General features: G+C 50.5%; 1 protein-coding gene across 2 annotated transcripts in view; it reads left to right on the top strand.

Annotated features, from left to right (window-relative positions):
• The window catches only part of LOC124027322 (receptor-type tyrosine-protein phosphatase-like N), a 38,896-nt gene that overhangs the window by 8,135 nt on the left and 10,247 nt on the right, over positions 1–20,514 (top strand). Inside the window, exons 2-6 of one of the 2 annotated variants that reach the window (XM_046339782.1) lie at positions 1,232–1,282; positions 5,049–5,159; positions 5,561–5,666; positions 6,971–7,160; positions 9,162–9,516. In XM_046339782.1, coding sequence (XP_046195738.1) covers positions 1,232–1,282; positions 5,049–5,159; positions 5,561–5,666; positions 6,971–7,160; positions 9,162–9,516 — 813 coding nt within the window. The remainder of the gene's footprint in view (positions 1–1,231; positions 1,283–5,048; positions 5,160–5,560; positions 5,667–6,970; positions 7,161–9,161; positions 9,517–20,514) is intronic. The other variant, XM_046339783.1, reaches the window with a different exon arrangement.

Here is a 20,514-nt window from a genome sequence, read left to right as displayed (position 1 = left end):
TATTCCAAACTTAACTTCTGCCATTTAAGAAAGATGGAGGTCACTGTGTTTTTGGGGACCTTCAATGCTGCAGAAATAGTTTGGTATCCTTCCCCAGATCTGTGCCTCGACACAATCCTGTCTCGGAGCTCTAAGGACAATTCCTTCGACCTCATGGCTTGGTTTTTGCTCTGACATATACTGTCAACTGTGGGACCTTATATAAACAGGTGTGTACCTTTCCAAATCATGTCCAATCAATTACATTTATCACAGGTGGATTCCAATCAAGTTGTAGAAACATCTCAAGGATGATCAATGGAAACATAGCAAAGGGTCTGAATACTTATTTAAATAAGGTATTTATGTTTTTTATCTTTAATACATTTGCAAAAATGTCTAAACCTATTTTTGCTGTGTCATTATGGGGTATTGTGTGTAGATTGATGAGGAAAATGCTTTATTTAATCCAGTTTAGAATAAGGCTGTAATCTAACAAAATGTGGAACAAGTCTTGGGGTCAATACTTTCCTAATGCCCTGTGTGTGTCTCTACTATGGTCATACATTTAGCAGGAGGTTAGGAAGTGCAGCGCAGTTTCCACCTCATTTTGTGGGGCAGTGTGCACATAGTCTGTCTTCTTTTGAGTGCCAGGTCTGCCTTCGGCGATCTTTCTCAATAGTCGGTCACAGTGGTCAGGTATTCTGCCACTGTGTATTCTCTGTTAGGGCCAAATAGCATTCTAGTTTGCTCTGTTTTTTGTTCATTCTTTCCTATGTGTCAAGTAATTATCTTTTTGTTTTCTCATGATTTGGTTGGGTCTAATTGTTTTGCTGTCCTGGGGCTTTGTTTGTGTTTGTGAACAGAGCCCCGGGACCAGCTTGCTTAGTGTCCTCAGCTTGCTTAGGGACTCTTCTCCAGGTTCATCCATCTGTAGGTGATAGCTTTGTTATGGAAGTTTGGGAATCGCTTCTTTTTACGTGGTTATAGAATTTAACGGCTCTTAAATTCTCTCTCTCTCGCTCTCTCATTTCCCTCCCCAGTTTAATTCAAGGGTACATTATTGTCATGACATATTGTCAATTGCCAGAAAATCTGAAATAATAGAAAATCTCTCTCTCCCTTCCTCCTCTCGGTCTCTTTGTCCCTCTCTATCTCTCTCTGTTCTTCCCCTCCCTCTTTCTCTGTCTTTCTCTCTCTCTCTTTTCCTCTCTCTCTCTCTTTCTCCTCCCCCTCTCCATGTGCTTCTCAGGCTGTCTGTTTGAGAAGAAGCTCTGCCCCAGAGACCAGCCATGCTCAGATGGTCAGTATGACATAACACCATCTCTCTATCTAACCCATCTTCTTCACGTTGTCTCACTATACAATCCTCTCACTGTCACCAGACACTCCGGGAGGTGTTGGCAGTTCTTTAATAAGACAGGGGTGTCAAATTCTTAGTCCTCGTCGCCAAAGTCTCTTCCTGTTTCCATTTCAGCTGTTATTGATTGACTGGAGGCTACACAAATGTCCAATCAGTCTGTGGTCTAGATCTGGGAAATCAGGTGTGTAGCCTCCAGCCAATCAGTAAGAGTAATTTATCAATAAGTTGAAACAGGAAGAGACTTTGACGCTTGACAAAGATTTTTTATTATGTTGACAAGATGGTCGAGTGACCTCTCTAATAATGGAAATGCATGTCCTCAAAGATGGAAGGCAGGCAGGAGGAGTCGAGATTTTGTATTTATTATGGATCCCCATTAGCTGCTGCCAAAGCACCAGCTACTCTTCCTGGGGTCCAGCAAAATTAAGGCAGTTTATACAGTTTTAAAACATTACAATACATTCATAGATTTCACAACACACTGTGTGCCCTCAGGTCCCTACTCCACCACTAACACATATCTACAATACTAATTCCATGTGTATGCGTGCGTGCTAATGTTTGTGTTGCTTCACAGTCCCCGCTGTTCCATAAGTTGTTTTTTAATCTGTTTTTAAAATGTAATTTTACTTCTGGCGTCAGTTACTTGATGTGGAATAGAATTCTATGTAGTCATGGATCTATGTAGTACTGTGTGCCTCCCATAGTCTGTTCTGGACTTGGGGACTGTGAAGAGACGTCTTGTGGGGTGTGCATGGGTGTCTGAGCTGTATGCCAGTAGTTTAGACAGACAGCTCGGTGCATTCAACATGTTAATACCTCTCATAAATAAAAGTACGATGAAGTCAATCTCTCCTCCACTTTCAGCCAGGAGAGATTGACATGCATATTATTAATGTTAGCTCTCTGTGTGCATCCAAGGGTCAGCTGTGCTGCCCTGTTCTGAGCCAATTGCAATTTTCTGATGTCCTTTTTTGTGGCTCCTGACCACACTACTGAACCGTAGTCAAGGTGCGACAAAACTAGGGCCTGTAGGACCTGCCTTGTTGATAGTGTTGTTATGAAGGTAGAAACTAGGGCCTGTAGGACCTGCCTTGTTGATAGTGTTGTTATGAAGGCAGAGCAGTGCTTTATTATGGACAGACTTCTCCCCATCTTCGCTACTGTTGTATCAATATGTTTTGACCATGACAGTTTACAATCTAGTGTTTCTCCAAGCAGTTTAGTCATCTTAACTTGCTCAATTTCCACATTATTTATTACAATATTTAGTTGAGGTTTAGGGTTTAGTGAGGGTTTTGTTCCAAATACAATGCTTTTAGTTTTAGAAATATTTAGGGCTAACTTATTCCTTGCCACACACTCTGAAACTAACTGCAGCTCTTTGTTGAGTGTTGCAGTCATTTCAGTCGCTGTAGTAGCTGACGTGTATAGTGTTGAGTCATCCGCATACATAGAAACTCTGGCTTTACTCAAAGTCAGTGGCATGTCATTAGTAAAAATTGAAAAAGCAAGGGGCCTAAACAGCTACCCTGGGGAATTCCTGATTATAACTGGATTATATTTGATAGGCTTCCATTACTTGTTAGACAAGTAACTCTTTAACCACATTATAGCAGGGGGTGTAAAGCCATAACACAATAATGTCAAAAGCTGCACTGAAGTCCAACAAGACAGCCTCCACAATCATTTTATCATCAATTTCTCTCAGCCAATCATCAGTCATTTGTGTAAGGTGGCACTATTCTAGCCAATCAGGGGACAGATATGCTTGTGAACAACAGGCAAAACTCCATATCAAGTTGCCAAAATGCTACATGCGTCCACTTATGTCAGTTCATTCATAACAACCTAACCATTACGAAACCCATATGCGATCGAATAAGCCTCACGTAGCAAATTAGCAATAAAAAAGTTTGTTGACCAAATTCGACACTCTCATTGATCTCCACACACAAATTCCTCACTTCCTGGTTTTATTTTCTTGGACAGACTTTGGGTGGAGTAAACCCTCTCTCTTCGCCTCTTCCTCTCTGTGTTGGAGGACTAGAGTTTGACACCCTGTATTAAAACAAACAGTCCGCTAAGTGTAAAACCTACAGCACACACTGAACCCTGTATCTCTTTCCTTCCCTCCTCGTCCATTATGTCTTCCCTCCTTCATTCACCCCCTTTGTCCCAACCCCTTGTCTCACCCACCTTGTTCCAACCCCCTTGTTTCACCCCCTTTGTCTCATCCCCCCTTGTTCCACCCCCCTTGTCTCATCTCCCTTGTTCCACCTCCTTATTTCACCCCTCTTGTCTCATCCCCCCTTGTCTCACCCTCCTTGTTCCACCCCCCTTGTTTCACCCACCTTGTCTCACCACCCTTGTCTCTTGGAATCTGTTGTTTAATCTGAAACCAGTCACATCCTGTCTTTTAAAATGGTATTCGCTCCCCAGTTCCCGGTGTGCATCCCAAATGGCCCCCTATTCTATGGACCCTGGGCAGAAGTAGTGCACTATATAGGGAATAGGGTGACATTTAGAACTTCATGCATATAATGACGTTAACCATTTCAACTGTTGTGATGGGCAGGTGTTCTGCTGTCTACTGTCTCATAGGAAATACTACATTATTCATATTCAATTAACTCAATGGCAGTTGTCATGTGTTTCCTGATTTTTGTCTACAGAACTGCATGTGTGCAAATGTGTTTGCAAGTGTGTGTGAGCGTGTGTGCCTTCATGTACGATGAGGCACACTCTGAGCATCAGTGTGTAAACACACGGCCTCTCTCCGTCAACTTGCTCTTAGCCAATCACGTCTCTTTCCCACCGTTTCCATGGCAACAGTGACCTCACCCGGCTGACGGCAGTGTCTCTCCCCCATGTGTTTGTTAGAGAGAGAGAATGGGTGAGAGAGAGAATAGAGCTGGGCGATGACTCATCGAGACCCACTCGCACATCTACAAACACACAAACATCACCATAGTACATCACCATAGTACATCACCATAGTACATCTCCATAGTACATCTCCATAGTACATCTCCATAGTACATCACCATAGTACATCACCATAGTACATCTCCGTAGTACATCTCCATAGTATATCACCATAGTACATCTCCATAGTACATCTCCATAGTACATCTCCATAGTACATCACCATAGTACATCACCATAGTACATCTCCATAGTACATCACCATAGTACATCTCCATAGTACATCACCATAGTACATCTCCATAGTACATCTCCATAGTACATCTCCATAGTACATCACCATAGTACATCACCATAGTACATCTCCATAGTACATCACCATAGTACATCACCATAGTACATCTCCATAGTACATCACCATAGTTGTGTGCGCGTGCATATGTGTTTATGTGCATGCGTGCGTGTGTGTGTTCTCTGTGTTCTCTGTGCTTTGTGGATGTGTCTGCTGCCCCAGCAGGAGATGGTTCTGCTGTGTTCTCTATATTCTGTAGATGGGCTGTTTGGCCAGTCTCTGCTACCCCAGCAGGAGAGGGTTCTGCTGTGTTCTCTATATTCTGTAGATGGGCTGTTTGACCAGTCTCTGCTGCCCCAGCAGGAGAGGGTTCTGCTGTGTTCTCTATATTCTGTAGATGGGCTGTTTGACCAATGTCTGCTGCCCCAGCAGGAGAGGGTTCTGATGTGTTCTGCTGTGTTCTGCTGTGTTCTCTATATTCTGTAGATGGGCTGTTTGGCCAATGTCTGCTCCCCCAGCAGGAGATGGTTCTGTATGAGGTGTCAGTGCCTGTGCTGCACAGACTACAGGAGGTGCTCAAGGAACTGATGATGCAAGGTAATTAAAGTCACACACACACACACACACACACACACACACACACACACACACACACACACACACACACACACACACACACACACACACACACACACACACACACACACACACACACACACACACACACACACACACACACACACACACACACACACATAGACATATCCACACTCCATGCATACTCACTAACCCATTCGCACAAAGGTTGTTAGGTTCAGAGTGTGGTTGTAAAAGTGAACTGTTACCTTAGTGATGGTAAAGATCATGAACAGATAATCAGGTCTCATCTGCTACCACGGCAACAGGGCTGAGGGCTCTATAAGGTCACACTACTCAAGTTACCAGGTTACATCTATGACTACTGTGATTGACATCTGTATCGGCCTATGGCTGTGCAGGATTGTCCTGGCAGGATGACATCACCCAGTACGTCATTCGCAAGGAGCTGAGCCGTGTTTCACTGACCCGCCCCCTGTCTGGACGTCATGACAACCCCTCGTCTCAGTGAGTCTCCTGGTCTGTTGACTATAATTAAAAGCAGATCTATAATTACATCTGTTCTATTTGTCTGCAGATTTCCACAGGAAGGTCTGTGACTCAATGGGGGAATGGTTTTGTAATAGCAGCCAGGAAAGGTTATGAGATTAGGAAGAGACCTTTAGAAAACCCCAGAACCAGATCTTTGAGTTTAGAGAAGAGATGTTTAAAATCCAGTCCACGAGGAACAGGCCACAGCCTCTGCGTCTCTCTCTTCCACTGGTAGTTGATTGATTGGTTGGTTTTATTTGTCAGTTAAAAACATATACACACAGTACATGTATATATTTTTTAAACGTGGTCAGAATAGCACAATTCATTCAGATACTTAATTCCATTGTGGTCCCATTGATGAGTGACCTAAGCAGACAGTCAGTCACTGTCATAGAGCGTCTGACATAGAGCACAAGTAGACTAAGTCACACTCAAATGTTGTTAGAGAAAGTGGCCCTAAGAGGACTGTGGTCACATACTCCTGCAGTAGAGGGAAGCCATCCTCAGAGGACTGGAGTCACATACTCCTGTAGTAGAGGGAAGCCATCCTCAGAGGACTGGAGTCACATACTCCTGTAGTAGAGGGAAGCCATCCTCAGAGGACTGGAGTCACATACTCCTGCAGTAGAGGGAAGCCATCCTCAGAGGACTGGAGTCACATACTCCTGCAGTAGAGGGAAGCCATCCTCAGAGGACTGGAGTCACATACTCCTGCAATAGAGGGAAGCCATCCTCAGAGGACTGGAGTCACATACTCCTGTAGTAGAGGGAAGCCATCCTCAGAGGACTGGAGTCACATACTCCTGTAGTAGAGGGAAGCCATCCTCAGAGGACTAGAGTCACATACTCCTGCAGTAGAGGGAAGCTATCCTCAGAGGACTGGAGTCACATACTCCTGCAGTAGAGGGAAGCCATCCTCAGAGGACTGGAGTCACATACTCCTGCAGTAGAGGGAAGCCATCCTCAGAGGACTAGAGTCACATACTCCTGCAGTAGAGGGAAGCCATCCTCAGAGGACTGGAGTCACATACTCCTGCAGTAGAGGGAAGCCATCCTCAGAGGACTGGAGTTACATACTCCTGCAGTAGAGGGAAGCCATCCTCAGAGGACTGGAGTCACATACTCCTGCAGTAGAGGGAAGCCATTTTTAAACAGGTGCAGGATGACTTGGAAGTTGAGTTCTTGTGAGTGAGGGAAGCTATGTTCCCTACAAGGGTCTGCAAGTGCTAATGGGTTGGCCTTATTCTGATATTCTTCATTCATACTGTATTTCTCAGGTCCTCAGAACCTGTGCAGAATGCCCATCCTTCCAAGATGCAGTATCCTCCCAGCTCCAGGACCAAGGCTCAAGGGGACGATCCCAACCCAGACCTGATGCAGAGTTACCTGGACTACATGATCGTGGATCCCCCCAAGGCCTCCCAGTCCCTCCACATGAAAACTCTGGACCCTTACACCTACCGCCAGGTGGGAATGGACACACATACACATACACATACACATACACATACACATACACATACACATACACATACACATACACATACACATACACATACACATACACATACACATACACATACACATACACATACACATACACATACACACACACACACACATCTACAGTGTATTTATATCATACGACTCATAGTTATATGGTATCTATCTACTGTATATACATTCATACACACAACTACTATTACCACATACAGTTAATGTGTGTAAGAATGTATATACAGTACATATATACTATATAACTGAGTCGTATGATATAAATACACTGTAGATAGATACCATATAACTATGAGTAGTATGGTGTAAATACACTGTAGATAGATACCATATAACTATGAGTAGTATGGTGTAAATACACTGTAGATAGATACCATATAACTATGAGTAGTATGTAAATACACTGTAGATAGATACCATATAACTATGAGTAGTATGGTGTAAATACACTGTAGATAGATACCATATAACTATGAGTAGTATGGTGTAAATACACTGTAGATAGATACCATATAACTATGAGTAGTATGGTGTAAATACACTGTAGATAGATACCATATAACTATGAGTAGTATGGTGTAAATACACTGTAGATAGATACCATATAACTATGAGTAGTATGGTGTAAATACACTTAATATCTACAGTAGATAGATACTATGATATAAATACACTGTAGATAGATACCATATAACACCCCACAAGACATGCCACGAGGTCTCTTCCCAGTCCCCAAGTCCAGGACAGACTATGGGAGGTGCACAGAACTACATGGGGCGGCAGGTAGCCTGGTGATTAGAAGGTTGGGCCAGTAACCGAAAGGTTTCTGGGTTGAATCCTAGAGCTGACAAGGTAAAAATCTGTCATTCTGCCCCTGAACAAGGCAGTTAACCCACTGTTCCCCGGTAGGCTGTCATTGTAAATAAGAATTTGTTCTTAACTGACTTGCCTAGTTAAATAAAGGTTACATTTGATTTTTTTTTTTATTAATAAAAATGCATAGAGCCATGGAACTCTATTCCACATCAGGTAACTGATGTAAACAGTAAAGTTAGATTTTAAAAACAGGTAAAAATACACCTTATGGAACAGCGGGGACTGAAGCAACACACACATAGGCACAGACACACACAGACACATATGATAACATAGGCACAGACACACACAGACACACACAGACACACACAGACACACACAGACACACACAGACACATATGATAACATAAGCAATATACACACAGACACACACAGACACACACAGACACACACAGACACACACAGACACACACAGACACACACAGACACACACAGACACATATGATAACATAAGCACTATACACACAGACACACACAGACACACACAGACACACACAGACACACACAGACACACACAGACACATATGATAACATAGGCACAGACACACACAGACACACACAGACACACACAGACACATATGATAACATAAGCACTATACACACAGACACACACAGACACACACAGACACACACAGACACACACAGACACACACAGACACACACAGACACACACAGACACATATGATAACATAAGCACTATACACACAGACACACACAGACACACACAGACACACACAGACACACACAGACACACACAGACACACACAGACACATATGATAACATAGGCACAGACACACACAGACACACACAGACACACACAGACACATATGATAACATAAGCACTATACACACACGTTCACATGGATTTGGTACTGTAGTTGTAGAGTAGGGGTCAGAGGGCACACAGTGGGTTGTGAAATCTCTGAATGTATTGGAATGTTTTTAAAATTGTATAAACTGCCTTCATTCTGCTGGACCCCAGGAAGTTAATGGGGATCCATAATAAATACAGTAGATTGTATCAATTCCTTTTCCCAGAGGGCATCTCTGTGTCTGTTTATGGGTTTATTAAGCAGCAGTATGGTTACCAAGACGATGAGGAGCGCTCTCTTAACTCTCTGGAGGGTGGTGGTTTCCCCCGCCCTTCTACTCACGCCGGGGGTAAAGAGTCCCGCCCCCAGGACCGAGACCGCCAGGTGCTCCAGGACCTGGTCTCCCTGTACCTCTCCTCCCCCGCCCAGCCGGCCTCCCGCCACCGTGGGGCAGCAACACCGATCTCTACCTCTCCCTTGTACCAGGACCTGGACTTCCCTCTGGACTACGCAGAGGACTACGTTTCCCAGCAGGACGTGGAGGTCCGCAAGCAGCAGCAGCTGGATCAAACGCAGAGGAAAGCTCAGAAGGACTACGGATCGCTAGCTGGATTGGATGGTGAGTGTGAGGCAGTCAGTGTGTGTGTGTGTGGGGGGGGGTTGGGGTGTTGGGAGGTTGGTGGCACCTTAATTGGGGAGGATGAGCTCTTGGCAATGACTGGAGCGGAATCAATGGAATAGTATCAAAGATACATCAAATGCGTGGTTTCCATGGTTTCCATGTCTGATGCCATTCCATTCACTCTGTTCCAGCCATTATTATGAACAGTTCTCTCCTAAGCAGCCTCCACTGGGTGGGTGGGTGGGTGGGCCACATGAGAATATATCACATTGGGCCTCCCCACCACAGGCCACACCAACCCTGTGCAATTGCTGTAACCACACAATCGACCCATTCAAAGCTTTAAATAACTCTAGCTTTGCAGGCCTGCAACTCTCTTGTAGTCTAATAGTTACTGACAGTGAGCTGTGAAAATAGAACACTGTGCAGACATGCTGCAACATTCTGCATACAGTGGAATTCACTATTCGATGCAAGACTGATCCCCTCTATAAAAATGTGCCATCTTTTACAGTCTAAATGTAATTTGAATTGGAAAATTCTTCAATGGAAAATTCTCTTAACATTAATGAATAACTTAAAATAAATATAACTTAAATATACATTAACCTCTTCAATTAAAATAAATTAACATTATCATCTATAGAATGATATAACAAATAAAATAATAAAATCAGCAGCAGATGTTTGAACTAAGTATACATACCAACGAGACAATAAGCCGCTGTAAAAGTAGAAATGGAAAATGAAATGAAAAGGCCTGATGGTGGCGCTAGAGGAAAGGTCAAAAGGTCACCAAATCAATAGGTTTCTTCCACTTGGGGTCTTGATTGTACTCAAAAAAATTTATGGCAATCTAGCCATTACTTTTAGATAAATCTTGTTCTCAGCCTGTGGGCATCATGTGTGTAGTGGTCCAGTATCCACAGCCATGTCATTTAACAGTTATGGCCCTTGTTCAGCCTTACTCACCAAAAGCCCAGCGCCGAGCCTTCTTGCTAGCAAAGTCACTGATCAAGTCTTTGAACTCCAGCTTTCTAGCTAACTGACTTTCAATGAACAGCATGGCAAGACTGCAAAGCCTGTCCTGGGACATAGTGGACCTCACATAGTTGTTTATCAGTTTTAGCTTACTGAAAGATCTCTCGCCACCACAAATATACATAAAGCAATGCACACGTCTCCAAAAATGCTTTGCAAGCTGCATCTTACAAATTGTGTTCAGGAGACCAAGGGGACATGTTAGGGGACAAGTAGCAGCATATACAGTGTTCAGGAGACCAAGGGGACATGTTAGGGGACAAGTAGCAGCATATACAGTGTCAGGAGACCAAGGGGACATGTTAGGGGACAAGTAGCAGCATATACAGTGTTCAGGAGACCAAGGGGACATGTTAGGGGACAAGTAGCAGCATATACAGTGTTCAGGAGACCAAGGGGACATGTTAGGGGACAAGTAGCAGCATATACAGTGTTCAGGAGACCAAGGGGACATGTTAGGGGACAAGACAGCATATACAGTGTCAGGATACCAAGGGGACATGTTAGGGGACAAGTAGCAGCATATACAGTGTTCAGGAGACCAAGGGGACATGTTAGGGGACAAGTAGCAGCATATACAGTGTCAGGAGACCAAGGGGACATGTTAGGGGACAAGTAGCAGCATATACAGTGTTCAGGAGACCAAGGGGACATGTTAGGGGACAAGTAGCAGCATATACAGTGTCAGGAGACCAAGGGGACATGTTAGGGGACAAGTAGCAGCATATACAGTGTTCAGGAGACCAAGGGGACATGTTAGGGGACAAGTAGCAGCATATACAGTGTTCAGGAGACCAAGGGGACATGTTAGGGGACAAGTAGCAGCATATACAGTGTTCAGGTGTCAGGAGACCAAGGGGACAGGTTAGAGGGGACAGTAGCAGCATATACAGTGTTCAGGAGACCAAGGGGACATGTTAGAGGGGAAAGTGTCAGCATATAGAGTGTTCAGGAGACCAAGGGGACATGTTAGAGGGGAAAGTAGCAGCATATACAGTGTTCAGGAGACCAAGGGGACATGTTAGAGGGGAAAGTGTCAGCATATAGAGTGTTCAGGAGACCAAGGGGACATGTTAGAGGGGAAAGTAGCAGCATATACAGTGTTCAGGAGACCAAGGGGACATGTTAGAGGGGAAAGTGTCAGCATATAGAGTGTTCAGGAGACCAAGGGGACATGTTAGAGGGGAAAGTAGCAGCATATACAGTGTTCAGGAGACCAAGGGGACATGTTAGAGGGGACAGTAGCAGCATATACAGTGTTCAGGAGACCAAGGGGACATGTTAGAGGGGAAAGTAGCAGCATATACAGTGTTCAGGAGACCAAGGGGACATGTTAGAGGGGAAAGTGTCAGCATATAGAGTGTTCAGGAGACCAAGGGGACATGTTAGAGGGGAAAGTGTCAGCATATAGAGTGTTCAGGAGACCAAGGGGACATGTTAGAGGGGAAAGTGTCAGCATATAGAGTGTTCAGGAGACCAAGGGGACATGTTAGAGGGGAAGGTGTCAGCATATACAGTGTTCAGGAGACCAAGGGGACATGTTAGGGGGGACAGTAGCAGCATATACAGTGTTCAGGAGACCAAGGGGACATGTTAGAGGGGAAAGTGTCAGCATATAGAGTGTTCAGGAGACCAAGGGGACATGTTAGAGGGGACAGTAGCAGCATATACAGTGTTAAGGGGACATGTTAGAGGGGAAAGTGGCAGCATATACAGTGTTCAGGAGACCAAGGGGACATGTTAGAGGGGACAGTAGCAGCATATACAGTGTTCAGGAGACCAAGGGGACATGTTAGGGGGGACAGTAGCAGCATATACAGTGTTCAGGAGACCAAGGGGACATGTTAGGGGGGGCAGTAGCAGCATATACAGTGTTCAGGAGACCAAGGGAACATGTTAGAGGGGAAAGTGTCAGCATATAGAGTGTTCAGGAGACCAAGGGGACATGTTAGAGGGGACAGTAGCAGCATATACAGTGTTCAGGAGACCAAGGAGACAGGTTAGGGGGGACAGTAGCAGCATATACAGTGTTCAGGAGACCAAGGGGACATGTTAGAGGGGAAAGTGTCAGCATATAGAGTGTTCAGGAGACCAAGGGGACATGTTAGAGGGGAAAGTGTCAGCATATAGAGTGTTCAGGAGACCAAGGGGACATGTTAGAGGGGAAAGTGTCAGCATATAGAGTGTTCAGGAGACCAAGGGGACATGTTAGAGGGGACAGTAGCAGCATATACAGTGTTCAGGTGTCAGGAGACCAAGGGGACATGTTAGAGGGGAAGTAGCAGCATATACAGTGTTCAGGAGACCAAGGGGACATGTTAGAGGGGAAAGTGGCAGCATATACAGTGTTCAGGAGACCAAGGGGACATGTTAGAGGGGAAAGTGGCAGCATATACAGTGTTCAGGAGACCAAGGGGACATGTTAGGGGGGACAGTAGCAGCATGTACAGTGTTCAGGTGTCAGGAGACCAAGGGGACATGTTAGGGGGGACAGTAGCAGCATATACAGTGTTCAGGTGTCAGGAGACCAAGGGGACATGTTAGAGGGGAAGTAGCAGCATATACAGTGTTCAGGAGACCAAGGGGACATGTTAGAGGGGAAGTAGCAGCATATACAGTGTTCAGGAGACCAAGGGGACATGTTAGAGGGGAAGTAGCAGCATATACAGTGTTCAGGAGACCAAGGGGACATGTTAGAGGGGAAAGTGTCAGCATATAGAGTGTTCAGGAGACCAAGGGGACATGTTAGAGGGGAAAGTGTCAGCATATAGAGTGTTCAGGAGACCAAGGGGACATGTTAGAGGGGAAGTAGCAGCATATACAGTGTTCAGGAAACCAAGGGGACATGTTAGGGGGGACAGTGGCAGCATATACAGGGCTCCGGGCAGCCGAGCGGAAATGGAGGAAAACTCGCCTCCCTGCGGACCTGGCATCCTTTCACTCCCTCCTCTCTACATTTTCCTCCTCTGTCTCTGCGGCTAAAGCCACTTTCTACCACTCTAAATTCCAAGCATCTGCCTCTAACCCTAGGAAGCTCTTTGCCACCTTCTCCTCCCTCCTGAATCCTCCCCCCCCCCTCCCTCTCTGCAGATGACTTCGTCAACCATTTTGAAAAGAAGGTCGACGACACCGAGACAAACGACACCGCTGTTTCTGCTCACACTGCCCTACCCTGTGCTCTGACCTCTTTCTCCCCTCTCTCTCCAGATGAAATCTCGCGTCTTGTGACGGCCGGCCGCCCAACAACCTGCCCGCTTGACCCTATCCCCTCCTCTCTTCTCCAGACCATTTCCGGAGACCTTCTCCCTTACCTCACCTCGCTCATCAACTCATCCCTGACCACTGGCTACATCCCTTCCGTCTTCAAGAGAGCGAGACTTGCACCCCTTATGAAAAAACCTACACTCGATCCCTCCGATGTCAACAACTACAGACCAGTATCCCTTCTTTCTTTTCTCTCCAAAACTCTTGAACGTGCTGTCCTTGGCCAGCTCTCCCGCTATCTCTCTCAGAATGACCTTCTTGATCCAAATCAGTCAGGTTTCAAGACTAGTCATTCAACTGAGACTGCTCTTCTCTGTATCACGGAGGCGCTCCGCACTGCTAAAGCTAACTCTCTCTCCTCTGCTCTCATCCTTCTAGACCTATCGGCTGCCTTCGATACTGTGAACCATCAGATCCTCCTCTCCACCCTCTCCGAGTTGGGCATCTCCGGCGCGGCCCACGCTTGGATTGCGTCCTACCTGACAGGTCGCTCCTACCAGGTGGCGTGGCGAGAATCTGTCTCCTCTCCACGCGCTCTCACCACTGGTGTCCCCGAGGGCTCTGTTCTAGGCCCTCTCCTATTCTCGCTATACACCAAGTCACTTGGCTCTGTCATAACCTCACATGGTCTCTTCTATCATTGCTATGCAGACGACACACAATTAATCTTCTCCTTTCCCCCTTCTGATGACCAGGTGGCGAATCGCATCTCTGCATGTCTGGCAGACATATCAGTGTGGATGACGGATCACCACCTCAAGCTGAACCTCGCCAAGACGGAGCTGCTCTTCCTCCCGGGGAAGGACTGCCCGTTCCATGATCTCGCCATCACGGTTGACAACTCCATTGTGTCCTCCTCCCAGAGCGCTAAGAACCTTGGCGTGATCCTGGACAACACCCTGTCGTTCTCAACCAACATCAAGGCGGTGGCCCGTTCCTGTAGGTTCATGCTCTACAACATCCGCAGAGTACGACCCTGCCTCACACAGGAAGCGGCGCAGGTCCTAATCCAGGCACTTGTCATCTCCCGTCTGGATTACTGCAACTCGCTGTTGGCTGGGCTCCCTGCCTGTGCCATTAAACCCCTTCAACTCATCCAGAACGCCGCAGCCCGTCTGGTGTTCAACCTTCCCAAGTTCTCTCACGTCACCCCGCTCCTCCGTTCTCTCCACTGGCTTCCAGTTGAAGCTCGCATCCGCTACAAGACCATGGTGCTTGCCTACGGAGCTGTGAGGGGAACGGCACCTCAGTACCTCCAGGCTCTGATCAGGCCCTACACCCAAACAAGGGCACTGCGTTCATCCACCTCTGGCCTGCTCGCCTCCCTACCACTGAGGAAGTACAGCTCCCGCTCAGCCCAGTCAAAACTGTTCGCTGCTCTGGCCCCCCAATGGTGGAACAAACTCCCTCACGACGCCAGGACAGCGGAGTCAATCACCACCTTCCGGAGACACCTGAAACCCCACCTCTTTAAGGAATACCTAGGATAGGATAAGTAATCCCTCTCACCCCCCCCCTTTAAGATTTAGATGCACTATTGTAAAGTGACTGTTCCACTGGATGTCATAAGGTGAATGCACCAATTTGTAAGTCGCTCTGGATAAGAGCGTCTGCTAAATGACTTAAATGTAAATGTAAATGTAATGGCTGGTTCAGGGGTATGGGGATGGGGAGACAGGGCTGGTTCAGGGGGATGGAGATGGTGAGACAGGGCTGGTTCAGGGTGGTGGGGAGACAGGGCTGGTTCAGGTGTATGGGGATGGGGAGACAGGGCTGGTTCAGGGGATGGGGATGGGGAGACAGGGCTGGTTCAGGGGGATGGGGAGACAGGGCTGGTTCAGGGGATGGGGAGACAGGGCTGGTTCAGGGGATGGGGAGACAGGGCTGGTTCAGGGGTATGGGGATGGGGAGACAGGGCTGGTTCAGGGGATGGGGATGGGGAGACAGGGCTGGTTCAGGGGGATGGGGAGACAGGGCTGATTCAGGGGATGGGGATGGGGAGACAGGGCTGGTTCAGGGGTATGGGGATGGGGAGACAGGGCTGGTTCAGGGGGATGGGGAGACAGGGCTGGTTCAGGGGTATGGGGAAGGGGAGACAGGGCTGGTTCAGGGGTATGGGGAGACAGGGCTGGTTCAGGGGATGGGGAGACAGGGCTGGTTCAGGGGGATGGGGAGACAGGGCTGATTCAGGGGTATGGGGATGGGAGACAGGGCTGGTTCAGGGGTATGGGGATGGGAGACAGGGCTGGTTCAGGGGTATGGGGATGGGGAGACAGGGCTGGTTGGGGATGGGAGACAGGGCTGGTTCAGGGGTATGGGGATGGGGAGACAGGGCTGGTTCAGGGGTATGGGGATGGGGTGACAGGGCTGGTTCAGGGGGATGGGTATGGGGAGACAGGGCTGGTTCAGGGGTATGGGGATGGGGAGACAGGGCTGGTTCAGGGGTATGGGGATGGGGAGACAGGGCTGGTTCAGGGGTATGGGGATGGGGAGACAGGGCTGGTTCAGGGGTATGGGGATGGGGAGACAGGGCTGGTTCAGGGGTGGGGATGGGGAGAGGGCTGGTTCAGGGGATGGGGGACAGGGCTGGTTCAGAGGGATGGGGATGGGGAGACAGGGCTGGTTCAGGGGGATGGGAATGGGGAGACAGGGCTGGTTCAGGGGTATGGGGATGGGGAGACAGGGCTGGTTGGGGATGGGGAGACAGGGCTGGTTCAGGGGTATGGGGATGGGGAGACAGGGCTGGTTCAGGGGATGGGGATGGGGAGACAGGGCTTGTTCAGGGGATGGGGATGGGGAGACAGGGCTGGTTCAGGGGTATGGGGATGGGGAGACAGGGCTGGTTCAGGGGTATGGGGATGGGGAGACAGGGCTGGTTCAGGCGGATGGGGAGACAGGACTGGTTCAGGGGTATGGGGATGGGGAGACAGGGCTGGTTCAGGGGGATGGGGATGGGGAGACAGGGCTTGTTCAGGGGGATGGGGATGGGGAGACAGGGCTGGTTCAGGGGTATGGGGATGGGGAGACAGGGCTGGTTCAGGGGTATGGGGATTGGGAGACAGGGCTGGTTCAGGGGATGGGGACAGGGAAACAGGGCTGGTTCAGGGGATGGGGACGGGGAGACAGGGCTGGTTCAGGGGATGGGGACGGGGAGACAGGGCTGGTTCAGGGGTATGGGAGACATGGGGAGACAGGGCTGGTTCAGGGGGATGGGGACGGGGAGACAGGGCTGGTTCAGGGGTATGGGGATGGGGAGACAGGGCTGGTTCAGGGGTATGGGGATGGGGAGACAGGGCTGGTTCAGGGGATGGGGAGACAGGGCTGGTTCAGAGGGATGGGGATGGGGAGACAGGGCTGGTTCAGGGGATGGGAACGGGGAGACAGGGCTGGTTCAGGGGTATGGGGATGGGGAGACAGGGCTGGTTCAGGGGGATGGGGAGACAGGACTGGTTCAGGGGTATGGGGATGGGGAGACAGGGCTGGTTCAGGGGATGGGGATGGGGAGACAGGGCTTGTTCAGGGGGATGGGGATGGGGAGACAGGGCTGGTTCAGGGGTATGGGGATGGGGAGACAGGGCTGGTTCAGTATGGGGATGGGGAGACAGGGCTGGGGATGGGGAGACAGGACTGGTTCAGGGGTATGGGGATGGGGAGACAGGGCTGGTTCAGGGGGATGGGGATGGGGAGACAGGGCTGGTTCAGGGGATGGGGATGGGGAGACAGGGCTGGTTCAGGGGTATGGGGATTGGGAGACAGGGCTGGTTCAGGGGATGGGGACAGGGAAACAGGGCTGGTTCAGGGGGATGGGGACGGGGAGACAGGGCTGGTTCAGGGGGATGGGGACGGGGAGACAGGGCTGGTTCAGGGGTATGGGGACAGGGCTGGTTCAGGGGTATGGGGAGACAGGGCTGGTTCAGGGGATGGGGACGGGGAGACAGGGCTGGTTCAGGGGTATGGGGATGGGGAGACAGGGCTGGTTCAGGGGATGGGGAGACAGGGCTGGTTCAGGGGTATGGGGATGGGGAGACAGGGCTGGTTTAGGGGATGGGGATGGGGAGACAGGGCTGGTTCAGGGGATGGGGATGGGGAGACAGGGCTGGTTCAGGGGGATGGGGAGACAGGACTGGTTCAGGGGTATGGGGATGGGGAGACAGGGCTGGTTCAGGGGGATGGGGATGGGGAGACAGGGCTTGTTCAGGGGGATGGGGATGGGGAGACAGGGCTGGTTCAGGGGTATGGGGATGGGGAGACAGGGCTGGTTCAGGGGTATGGGGATGGGGAGACAGGGCTGGTTCAGGCGGATGGGGAGACAGGACTGGTTCAGGGGTATGGGGATGGGGAGACAGGGCTGGTTCAGGGGATGGGGATGGGGAGACAGGGCTTGTCAGGGGGATGGGGATGGGGAGACAGGGCTGGTTCAGGGGTATGGGGATGGGGAGACAGGGCTGGTTCAGGGGTATGGGGATTGGGAGACAGGGCTGGTTCAGGGGATGGGGACAGGGAAACAGGGCTGGTTCAGGGGATGGGGACGGGGAGACAGGGCTGGGTCAGGGGATGGGGATGGGGAGACAGGGCTGGTTCAGGGGTATGGGGATGGGGAGACAGGGCTGGTTCAGGGGTATGGGGATGGGGACACAGGGTTGGTTCAGGGGGATGGGGACGGGGAGACAGGGCTGGTTCAGGGGTATGGGGAGACAGGGCTGGTTCAGGGGATGGGGAGACAGGGCTGGTTCAGGGGTATGGGGATGGGAGACAGGGCTGTTTCAGGGGTATGGGGATGGGGAGACAGGGCTGGTTCAGGGGTATGGGGATGGGGAGACAGGGCTGATTCAGGGGATGGGGATGGGAGACAGGGCTGGTTCAGGGGTATGGGGATGGGAGACAGGGCTGGTTCAGGGGTATGGGGATGGGGAGACAGGGCTGGTTCAGGGGTATGGGGATGGGGAGACAGGGCTGGTTCAGGGGTATGGAGAGACAGGGCTGGTTGAGGGGTATGGGGAGACAGGGCTGGTTCAGGGGGATGGGGATGGGGAGACAGGGCTGGTTCAGGGGTATGGGGATGGGGAGACAGGGCTGGTTCAGGGGTATGGGGATGGGGAGACAGGGCTGGTTCAGGGGATGGGGAGACAGGGCTGGTTCAGAGGGATGGGGATGGGGAGACAGGGCTGGTTCAGGGGATGGGGATGGGGAGACAGGGCTGGTTCAGGGGTATGGGGATGGGGAGACAGGGCTGGTTCAGGGGGATGGGGAGACAGGACTGGTTCAGGGGTATGGGGATGGGGAGACAGGGCTGGTTCAGGGGATGGGGATGGGGAGACAGGGCTTGTTCAGGGGGATGGGGATGGGGAGACAGGGCTGGTTCAGGGGTATGGGGATGGGGAGACAGGGCTGGTTCAGGGTATGGGGATGGGGGGGCTGGTTCAGGGGATGGGGACAGGGAAACAGGGCTGGTTCAGGGGATGGGGACGGGGAGACAGGGCTGGTTCAGGGGATGGGGACGGGGAGACAGGGCTGGTTCAGGGGTATGGGAGACAGGGCTGGTTGAGGGGTATGGGGAGACAGGGCTGGTTCAGGGGGATGGGGACGGGGAGACAGGGCTGGTTCAGGGGTATGGGGATGGGGAGACAGGGCTGGTTCAGGGGTATGGGGATGGGGAGACAGGGCTGGTTCAGGGGGATGGGGAGACAGGGCTGGTTCAGGGGATGGGGATGGGGAGACAGGGCTGGTTCAGGGGATGGGAACGGGGAGACAGGGCTGGTTCAGGGGTATGGGGATGGGGAGACAGGGCTGGTTCAGGGGATGGGGAGACAGGACTGGTTCAGGGGTATGGGGATGGGGAGACAGGGCTGGTTCAGGGGATGGGGATGGGGAGACAGGGCTTGTTCAGGGGATGGGGATGGGGAGACAGGGCTGGTTCAGGGGTATGGGGATGGGGAGACAGGGCTGGTTCAGGGGTATGGGGATGGGGAGACAGGGCTGGTTCAGGCGGATGGGGAGACAGGACTGGTTCAGGGGTATGGGGATGGGGAGACAGGGCTGGTTCAGGGGGATGGGGATGGGGAGACAGGGCTTGTTCAGGGGATGGGGATGGGGAGACAGGGCTGGTTCAGGGGTATGGGGATGGGGAGACAGGGCTGGTTCAGGGGTATGGGGATTGGGAGACAGGGCTGGTTCAGGGGATGGGGACAGAAACAGGGCTGGTTCAGGGGGATGGGGACGGGGAGACAGGGCTGGTTCAGGGGATGGGGATGGGGAGACAGGGCTGGTTCAGGGGTATGGGGATGGGGAGACAGGGCTGGTTCAGGGGGATGGGGATGGGGAGACAGGGCTGGTTCAGGGGGATGGGGATGGGGAGACAGGGCTGGTTCAGGGGTATGGGGATGGGGAGACAGGGCTGGTTCAGGGGTATGGGGATTGGGAGACAGGGCTGGTTCAGGGGATGGGGACAGGGAAACAGGGCTGGTTCAGGGGGATGGGGATGGGGAGACAGGGCTGGTTCAGGGGATGGGGACGGGGAGACAGGGCTGGTTCAGGGGTATGGAGAGACAGGGCTGGTTGAGGGGTATGGGGAGACAGGGCTGGTTCAGGGGATGGGGACGGGGAGACAGGGCTGGTTCAGGGGTATGGGGATGGGGAGACAGGGCTGGTTCAGGGGTATGGGGATGGGGAGACAGGGCTGGTTCAGGGGGA

Source organism: Oncorhynchus gorbuscha, unplaced genomic scaffold (genome assembly GCF_021184085.1).
Source record: "Oncorhynchus gorbuscha isolate QuinsamMale2020 ecotype Even-year unplaced genomic scaffold, OgorEven_v1.0 Un_scaffold_3101, whole genome shotgun sequence".
NCBI classification, from domain to species: Eukaryota; Metazoa; Chordata; class Actinopteri; order Salmoniformes; family Salmonidae; genus Oncorhynchus; species Oncorhynchus gorbuscha.
Note: the sequence above shows the minus strand (reverse complement) of the source record. Positions and strands in the feature narration are given on the sequence as shown.